At 57.3% G+C, this 9,463-nt stretch overlaps 1 protein-coding gene across 1 annotated transcript in view; it reads left to right on the top strand.

Annotated features, from left to right (window-relative positions):
- The window catches only part of SCN3B (sodium channel, voltage gated, type III beta subunit), a 27,098-nt gene that overhangs the window by 6,196 nt on the left and 11,439 nt on the right, over window positions 1–9,463 (top strand). The window contains exons 2-3 of the mRNA XM_014537660.1: window positions 2,787–2,947; window positions 5,687–5,912. Of these exons, the coding sequence (XP_014393146.1) occupies window positions 2,787–2,947; window positions 5,687–5,912 (387 nt within the window). The remainder of the gene's footprint in view (window positions 1–2,786; window positions 2,948–5,686; window positions 5,913–9,463) is intronic.

Raw genomic sequence — 9,463 nt, 5'->3', positions numbered from 1 at the left:
AAGGAGCACACCCACGCTCTGTCTCCTCTGTTCTCTTTCATTCTGTCCCGTAGCACTTATGGCGATTTAAAGTTGCTTATTTTCTCTCTCTCGCCGCCCTAACGCTGGCGCCACGAGGGCAGAGATGGCTCCTGTGAGGTTCCCTGTTGGACTCTCAATGCCGGGCACACAGCAGGCAGAATAATGAACACTTAAATGAAGCACAAAAGGACGTTGGCCAGCGACGTTTGTACAAAGCACACTTGTGCCAATTATTCCAGAGAACTTTCATGGAAATATATTAGATAGATATTAATTTCAGCACTTTTATAGATGCATAAATGGGTCTCAGGGAGGTTAAATAGTAAATCAGACACCATCAGTTGCCAAACACCATCTTCATCCTGCCTCTCTAATGGTGGCTGTACAGTCCTTGGTACATTTTCCGTCCTGCTCTTGAAGCCATCCGAACTGCACTAACTTATCCTTACCATCTCATTAAACATGAGTGCACGCTCTCCATCTCAGCCACTCCCAGGCTCCTGTGGAGACCACACCTCTTCCTTCCTTCCTTCCTTTTTCTAACCAGGCCCGTAATCAAGACTTCAAACCCATCGCAGACCAGGTCTCCCAACTGTGCACCCACTGAAGTGTGACCCGCACGCAGAGGCAGGTCGCCCCCGCCGGCCCCGACAAGACCAGCCCAGCTTGCTTGAGTTTTATAACCAATTACATTTATTGCCCCTTAATATTTTAGACTTCACTTAGTGACATTAGTATTTAGACTGCATTTAAAATGAAAGGTGTTGCCTTCTAAGTCAGTCAAATATAAAATTTCATTTTTTACTCAAAATTAATTGGCCAGTGTCACTTTAAGCTCTAAATAAAGCTCTCCTCCGCTTTTAGAAATGACTGTCTGCCAGACAGGAATGGACTGACCATTCAGAGGACTAGTTTTCAAATATCAATGTGTAGTGTTCTATATTTTTAGGGGTTCTGTTTTTACTATTAATTCATTAAAAGGTAGCATCAGCCCTGGCTGGTTTGGCTCTATCAGTGGATAGAGCGTTAGCTAACAAACAGAAGGGTCCTGGGTTTGATTCTGGTCAAGGGCACATGCCCAGGTTGGGGGCTCGATCCCTAGTACTGGGTGTGCAGGAGGCAGCCGATCAATGATTCTCATCATTGATGTTTCTATCTCTCCCTCTCCCTACCTCTTTAAAATCAATCTATATAGAGAAAAGCCTAAGCGACCGTCCGACCGGTAGCTATGACGTGCACTGACCAATAGGGGGCAGATGCTCAACACAGGAGCTGCCAAGCAGTGGTGACTTGGCAGCTGCTGTTCTCAGGTGACACATCCAGAACTATAGAGGAGGGAGCCCGATTCTGGGGTGCGTCACCGAGAACCGCCCTCTTGCAATCCAGGACCCCTTGGGGGATGTTGGAGAGCAGTTTCGGCCCGACAGGCCGGGCCGAGGGACCCCACCGGTGCACGAATCCTCTAGTATAAATATGTATATTTTAAAAAGTAGCGTCAGAAGGATTCCTGACACATGAACCCTCTTGGTCACTGACTTTGAACCTTCTCTGGGTGACGTGCAAGCTCTCTTGCCAATACTGTTCTGCATTTGTGAACAGCTGCTGCACCAGACCATGAATTGAGCTAAACTTAATTTCTTGTAACTTTTGGACAGAATGTATTTCACCTTTCACAGATCAGCCTTCAAATACTGGAGGACAGATAAGTTCTGTGTCCAAGATAAGCCTCTGTTTCTTCCTCTCAGAATTCTCCCACCTTGCTCCCTCCAGGCATGCGCTCAGGGAACATCCTGTTTTTGTAGAATCTGACCCCTGAACCGATGACCATGGTCCGGATTTGTTCTGAGCAGGCGGAGGGGCTGTTTCCCCCCTTCTGGGCATTAAATGTCTGTTAATGCCGCCCGCATGTGCCCTGTTGGCAGCCACCTCCCACTTTTGACTCCTTCTAATTTGCAGTCAGATACCCTTGCCTTTTGTAATGGCCATGAGTGTTCAGAGGCGGGAACTGTAAGTATCCCACAACCTGACCTCTCATCTCTCTGCTTCCCCGCGTACAGCACCGATCGGCCTCCTGGGCAGTCACTCACACTTCCCTCCTTGCTGCTCCAGCCGCCACCATGCACATGAATTACCTGCACTTTTCTTAAAACACAGATATAACTACACCTCTCACGGCTTTGAAACCTCTGACCCTCATATTGTGAAGGACACACAGGGTCTTCGCAAGGTGGGTTCTGTCTATACCTCACCGCTCCCCACCTTTCGCCTCTCCCAGCCGGCCAGGACGCGTCCCCTCCTGTGGGAACAGCAGTCACTGGGCTGTCGCTCACTGGGCCTGGGTTAAGGATGCGATGCTGGGGGGTGTGCTCCCTGCCAGGCATGTGTCTTTAGGGCGCGGTTAGTGTTCGTTCACCTTTGTATCTCAGCCTCGCGTGGGCCTGGCATAGCATGGCTTCGGTGATGCCGGCTGCATGAAGGGGTGCTGGGTGTGTGCCCGCCCTGCCTCCCCTGGATCAGACGTCTTTGAGGGCAGGGCTCAGGGATGTGCTGCCTCATCCCACTGCCTCGGGAGCCGCTCAGTCGCTTCTGGGTCAGCACGCCTCCTCCATGCCCCTCCGTGCCTGCTGCAGCAGGCATGCCCCGGAGCACAGGTGCAGTATACATGCGTGAACATGGTATTTTCCAACTTATCTCACCATCCTTCCTTCTCTGTCTTCTCCCTCCCTCCTGGCTCTCCCATGCCCCCTCCCCCGCCCCCCTCTCAGGCGTCTGCTCCCCCGTGTGCGTGGAGGTGCCCTCGGAGACAGAGGCCGTCCAGGGCAACGCCATGAAGCTGCGCTGCATCTCCTGCATGAAGAGGGAGGAGGTGGAGGCCACCACGGTGGTGGAGTGGTTCTACAGGCCTGAGGGCGGTAAAGATTTCCTTGTATGTGGGCTGCTGGCTCCGCCTTCCCCTCCTGGGCCTCTGTGTCCTGTGCCTGGCCCCTGGGGGTGGGGGAGGGTGAGCTGACAGACACTGGCTCCTTCTCTCCGAAGCGCCGATGGCTCCTCAGCAGAGACCAACGGCCTCAGTTTACCCAGCCTCTGGGCAGGACGGGTCCTGGGCCAGCCGCAGGCATTCCTGGTCGCAGCAGGGGGGGCAGAAGGAGAGATAACTGGTGTGGAAAGCCTGCTGAGTGCTGGTCACCGGGCGAGGCACTCTGCAGGTGTTTTCATTTACCCTGCTACCCCCTCCTAGTAGAGGATTGATTTAGTAGAACCACTGAATCCTGGGCTCCCCGCTCCTGCGTCTGGCCATGTCCTCTCAGAGTGTGGAGTCGGAGGCCCGGGCTTTCCGATGCCTCCACGACTAACAAAACTTCCTTTCTTGGTCTCTGCACCGAGCATCATGTAAGATAACGTCGGTGAGGCAGCGTATCAGTCATGAGGCACCGGAAAGCCCGGGCCTCAGGCTCAACACTCTGAGCTGCTCCCACTGAGCGGCCTGCGTCTGGCCATGTCCTCTCAGAGTGTGGAGTCGGAGGCCCGGGCTTTCCGATGCCTCCACGACTAACAAAACTTCCTTTCTTGGTCTCTGCACCGAGCATCATGTAAGATAACGTCGGTGAGGCAGCGTATCAGTCATGAGGCACCGGAAAGCCCGGGCCTCGGGCTCAACACTCTGAGCTGCTCCCACCGAGCGGTGCGGGCAGCCTGGCCGGGCCAAGGAGCGGGCCTGGGAGGTTAAAATGTCACAGGGAAGCAGAGCTGCCAGCTGATGTGCACACACCAGGCTCTGTGCTTTGGGCTGAATTGAACTCGGAGCTCCTAGTAACACTCTCTCTCTTTAACCCACAATCCCAGTAAAATAACCCTCACAGGGATGACCTGGGCTGAGAGTCCCTGGTGCCCAGTGCAGCCCCATCAGGGGAAATATTTCCATAGCTCTATGGCGGGTCCTTGCTGTGCCAAACCTCCCACGTGGTTCCCGCCAGGAACCGCCAAACCTCCCCAGGACCGAGCAAGAGCCTGCGCGGCTGCTCCTGCGCACGGCAGTGGCAGTTCTGATTGGTTGGCACCAGCGCCTTGGGGGTGACCAGCACGCACACGCTCTGTGCCTGGAGCCAGGCTGCCTGAATCTGACTCCTGATTCTACACCTTATTAGCTCTGTGTGTCCTGGGACAATTGTTTACTCTCCCTGTGACTCAGTTTACTCCTCTTTAAATGGGGTATAAACCAGAGCCACATCATAGAGCTGTTACCAGGAATCATGAGCTTTCACTTTTAATGCATTTAGAGAAGTTCTAGAAGATAGGAAGCACTACATAAGTGTTTGCTAAAGAAAAATTGTATATCATATCAATGAGGCAACCGGGGCTCAAGAAAGTTCAGGCAGCAAGAGCTTCTATTTGAGCCAGGACGCCTGACAGCAGCTCCGAGCCCCTTTCCCGCGGGACCCCGTGTTCCTGCGGGCAGGCCTCTCCACCGCCGTGTGATGGCGACCGCGCGGGCGAGCCCGTCTCCCCTGCTCTGCCTGCCCTCCAGGGGTTCACCTCATTCCTCACCCCAGGCTGCACCTGCCAGGCCAGTGGAGGTTTGTCCCGTCTGGTGCCTGAAGTGGGACCAGCAGACCTCCCAGCGCTGGGCTCGGGGCCGGCCAGGACTGAGGCCACCCCGGGTTCAAGAACCTGGATGGCTTGGCCAGGTGCAAAGGCCCCCGGGACTCGGGCCTGGTCCCGTGCCAGCTGCCCCCTCTGCTGCCAGGCCTGACCGAACCGAAGAGAGTGAGGCTCGGAAGGAGGAAAAGAAACTTTTAAAACTGTGCTGCCAACACAGAGCAATGCGGACAGGCACCTTGTGAGGGTGGCAGTGCCCCAGACCCCTGCTGCCTGGTGGCCAGCGCGTGCTAGTAAGCGCTTGAATGCGGACAGTGCCTCGAGGCACCGGCTTTTAACTTTTATTTGCTCTCCAGTGATTTCTCTGGTGATTTCTCTAGTGATTTCAGGGTTAAGGTGAGTAGCCGCGCGTGGCCAGGGGAGAGCAGGATGGCTAGCACAGCCACACAGAGAAAAAGGTGTGTCAGAGGCAGGTGTTGGAGAGAAGAATTTTAGAGACCACATTGCACTTATAATTCAGCCCAAAGCAAAAAGCCTGGTGTGTGCACATCAGCTGGCAGCTCTCTGCTTCCCTGTGACATTCTGGCCTCCCAGGCCCCCTCCTTGGCCCGGCCAGGCTGCCCGCATCGCTCCGTGGGAGCAGCTCAGTGTTGAGCCCGAGGCCCGGGCTTTCCGATGCCTCACGACTCACACACCTGCCTCCCCTGACCTCTGCACCTTGTCCTCTCGCTGGCCGCCCAGGACACATCGCACCCTTTCTTGTTCTTTCTACTTCCTCCCAGGCCTCGGCTCCTCCCACCTCACCCCTGGTCCCCGTGCGCTCCACTCACCCCCTTGGCCTGCCGTGTCCATACGTCCGGGTAGCCGTTTGCCTTGGCCGTCTTCCCCGGCTGCTCTCCCGCTCGTCCTCTGACACTCCCCACCCACCCCACCTTCGGGGCTCCTCGTCACATTGTCCCCCTTCCTCCCGCGCCTGCAGTTATGTTCCCCTTTTCTGCCCTCCCCTCGCCCCACCTCAGCCCTCCTGCCGGTCCCCCTCGGGCCCTACCCTCTGCTGCTCTCCCCGCAGATCTATGAGTATCGCAACGGCCACCAGGAGGTGGAGAGCCCCTTCCAGGGGCGCCTGCAGTGGGACGGCAGCAAGGACCTGCAGGACGTGTCCATCACGGTGCTCAACGTCACCCTCAACGACTCTGGTCTCTACACCTGCAACGTGTCCCGGGAGTTTGAGTTTGAGGCGCACCGCCCCTTCGTGAAGACCACGCGGCTGATCCCCCTCCGGGTCACCGAGGAGGGTGAGGCCAGCTCGGGGCTCCAGGGTCCCTGCTCCCGTGGGAGGGAGGGGAAGGGCTTGCACACACATGTACTGTGGAGCGGTGACTCCTAACAGTGTCACAGCGGACATGTCTTCCTTTCGCGGCCCGCCTCCTGCGCACGGCCAGCCAGCTCACCTCCGCCTTTCCTGCCGGGCGTGGGGGTGAGAGCAGAAGGTCGACTTCCTAGTCCCTGACTCTCACCCCGAGAGAAAGGAGACCGCCTCCGAGAGGCGCTCGCTGCCCAGTGAGCGGCGCCCCCCCCTCCCCCCGGGCTGGACCCTGACTCATGGCTGGAGAAGTTACCCTCCAAACCAGTGGCGCTCAACCTCAGTGAGCCCAGCACCCCTGCAGGGCCCGCAGCCCAGCCTTCTGCTGCAGGGGTGGAGCTGCGCTCTCCCTTGGAGCACACGCCAGGGGCTGCTGCGGGACACAGCTGAGACCCGCTGCTGTGCCTGCCTGGCCGCTGTTGTCTTCTGTCTTCCTGCACAGTAACCGCGCAAGGAGCTCTCACCGAAGGGGCAGCTCTCCCCGCAGAGCCCGTTCTCCGCTGGGAGAAGGGGAGACGTTGATAGCTCCCGAGTTTTTATGTAAAATCTGCAGATTTCCCACAGCTGGCTCCTCGTTAGGGTGGGCAGTCCCTTCGCCAGTCTGACTGCGATGTTCTGTTGCAATCGGTCGGGCGTTGGATGAGTTTCTCCTGCGCGGTCTGCCCGCCTCGGCCCTGGCTCCGGCCCTGCCCTGCCCTCAGGAGAGCGACCTGTGTGTCTCCCGTCGTTTTCTCACCCAGGCTCCTGGCGACCGGCTCACTCAGCCTCTCCCACTCTCCCACCCCGTCTTCAGCATTACTGCTGCCCCAACATGCAGTTTGGTGACCAGGCCAGAGGGGTGGCATGAAAGGAGGAGGTCAATGAAAGACAGGCCTCTCCCTGGCAAAGGCCGGGCTCCCAGCATCCAGGCTGCACATGCATTTTTTTGTCATGTTTTGGGATAAAACGTATGAAGCAAACTTGAATGTGAAGGACATGCTATTGTTTAGACCAGCGGTCGCCAACCTTTTGGACCTCACGGACAACCAGTGGCCCGGAGGCCACCGTTGGCGACTGCTGGTTTAGGCAATGTGACGAAAACGAAAAGCAGGTCAGTTCCCACAGTGCAGAAGGGGCCTCGGCCACAAGAGGAGCCCGCGCCCTCCCCAGCCCGCCTCCTCCCCAGCCTGACCCCTCCTAGCCCGAGCCCTCCCAGCCCGCGCCTCTGTGTGAATGAAGGTTGGATGGAAGCTCTGGGAGGTGTCCTGTTCAGAAGGTCGGTTGTCCTCTGCTGTACACACTGGTCCTCCCTGTGGCACCCTCCACTGTCCACCCCCCCCACCCCCCCGGGAACTGTTGCCTGGTGACTGTCAGACGCCGGGAACTAGGCCTCTCTGTCTGTCTCCACCTCCCGCTCTGGGCTTTGGCCTCCGGAGACCCCTGGCAGCCAATGGACAGCATGGCAGAGCCGAGCCAGTGCCTGCCAGGCACCAGAGCAAGGCCTGGGAAAACAAGTTTGTTGTCAGAGCCAGGGTGCCATCGGGATGTTGGGTCACCCAGGGCTTCCCCCTGTACGCCTGCTGCAGGGGGGGTGGCCTGCCTGTGGAGCTGAGCGGCTCCTCCGTCCTGTGATGGGAGGGGCAGCTGGGAGAACAGAACAGCGCTCTCGGCCAGAAGCTAATTAGCACCAAAGCAGGGCAGCCGCCCAGACCTGTGCCCGTCAGGCGGCTCCACTTCCAGGGTGTCTTTTCTCCCACGACCACCCCACTTCCAGCCCCTGCTTCTCTCTTTTCCTCTGTGACCCCTGGGCCGGCGCCTCCCTCCCCCTCGGACACGCACGCTCTCAGATTGCTCAGAGCCCCTCGCTCTGCCTCGGGCACCCCCCACTTCTCCGTCCCTGGGCCCCGGAGATGCTTCCCCTTTTGTTCACTCTGGACTCCCTGGTGTAGGCCGCCACCTCCAGCGCTAAGACAGATTGAGGCCCATCGCGGGGACGGGAACACAGGACAGCTGTGCTGCCGCTTCTGGGCGGCGGCATTTAAAGGAGCCACGTGCTTTCAGCCGCGCACACCACACACGGGCACAGCAAGCCTCCGAGAAGACACCGGGCAGCTCCAGGCCTCGGCTGCACCCAGGCAGGACCTGGGATGACCCTGGAGCCGGGCCTGCTCCTTGGAGCTCAGGTCACGATTGGCTCTGCTGGGCGTGTGATGAGCAGGGCCTGGAGGGCTATGGGGCCGGTGAATAACCGAGGACACGAGTCTAATGAGCTGGCTGGCGGGAGCTGGTGAGGAGAGAAACGGCTGCGACCTTCCTTCCGCCAGGAAGGAGTGCGTATCGGGACATTGGCCATGTAGTGAGCTTTAATTCTCATTGTTATTGGTCACGAAACCAAGAGGACCAACATTTACTTTCATTCATTCAGCAAATACGGAGTATTTTGAATATTCCCGGATCAGATAATCAGCTGCTGGTTCAGAAATAACTAGGACCTGTTCGCAGTGAGCAGTCAGCGGAGAAGGGAGACAAATGCATGGCCTACAGTGAGAGGTGCTGCCGGGACGCTGACAGTCCCAGGAGGGAGGCGAATGAATGACTGCGGAGAAGCCGAGGCAGTTTCACGAAGGAGGGGCTCCCGGGGCGTCCGGAAGGACCAGGGACTGGACAGCAGGAGGGATCTGGGATGGAGGTAGCAGTGGGAGGTGAGACACAATCTAGGAAGAGTGAAGAGGAAGAAGAAATGTCCACAGGCCCCCAAAGCCCACGTTGTTTGAGAAGAGCTTTTGCGAGGAGAAGGCTGGGCTGCGCATGGCCCTGCCAGCGACATTAATAGAAACTGGGCTCCATTCTGAGGGCGGCGTGGGGGGCGGAGAGGGTTTAACCAGGGAATGTCAGGCTCAGGTCTGTGCCTCAGGAGCAGAGCTTCGAGTTCGTGTGGTTAATACAAGGAACCTCCAATACAGTGGGGCCTTGACTTACGAGTTTAATTCGTTCCGAGACTGAGCTCGTTAAGGAGCTCGTTAACTCAAATTACTCTATCAACTCAATGCAAAAAATCGGCCGAGAGACGGCTGGTATCTCAAAAAACTCGTTAGTCGGGACACTCGTAAGTCAAGGCCCCACTGTACTCATTTCTGTGTGGGCTGATGAGCGGGGCGGTCCCATAGAGGTCACCCCCTGTCCCCTACGGGCTCTCCCTAGTGATACCACCCTCCCCTCCAAGCTCACGGACATGAGGCTGAACTCAGACATATGACTTACATCGGCAGACATTTAAATGTCACAGATTCTTAAATACATTAGGTTAAAGTAATCACGCAAGTCATTACCATCACTTGCAAATTAAGAAACAGTCTCAAATACGGGAGATGACTGTTCACACACCAGCCAGTAGCAAAGCCAGGCCCTCACTATGTGCATGCAGCTCGATCCCAGGAGTACACCCCTCTCTCCTCCTTCTACCTCCCCTCCCCCGGCCCCGCCCCCCAGTCCTCTCTCCCCACT

Source organism: Myotis brandtii, unplaced genomic scaffold, assembly GCF_000412655.1.
Source record: "Myotis brandtii unplaced genomic scaffold, ASM41265v1 scaffold181, whole genome shotgun sequence".
Classification (NCBI taxonomy): domain Eukaryota; kingdom Metazoa; phylum Chordata; class Mammalia; order Chiroptera; family Vespertilionidae; genus Myotis; species Myotis brandtii.
This window is presented reverse-complemented; position numbering and strand designations above follow the sequence as displayed.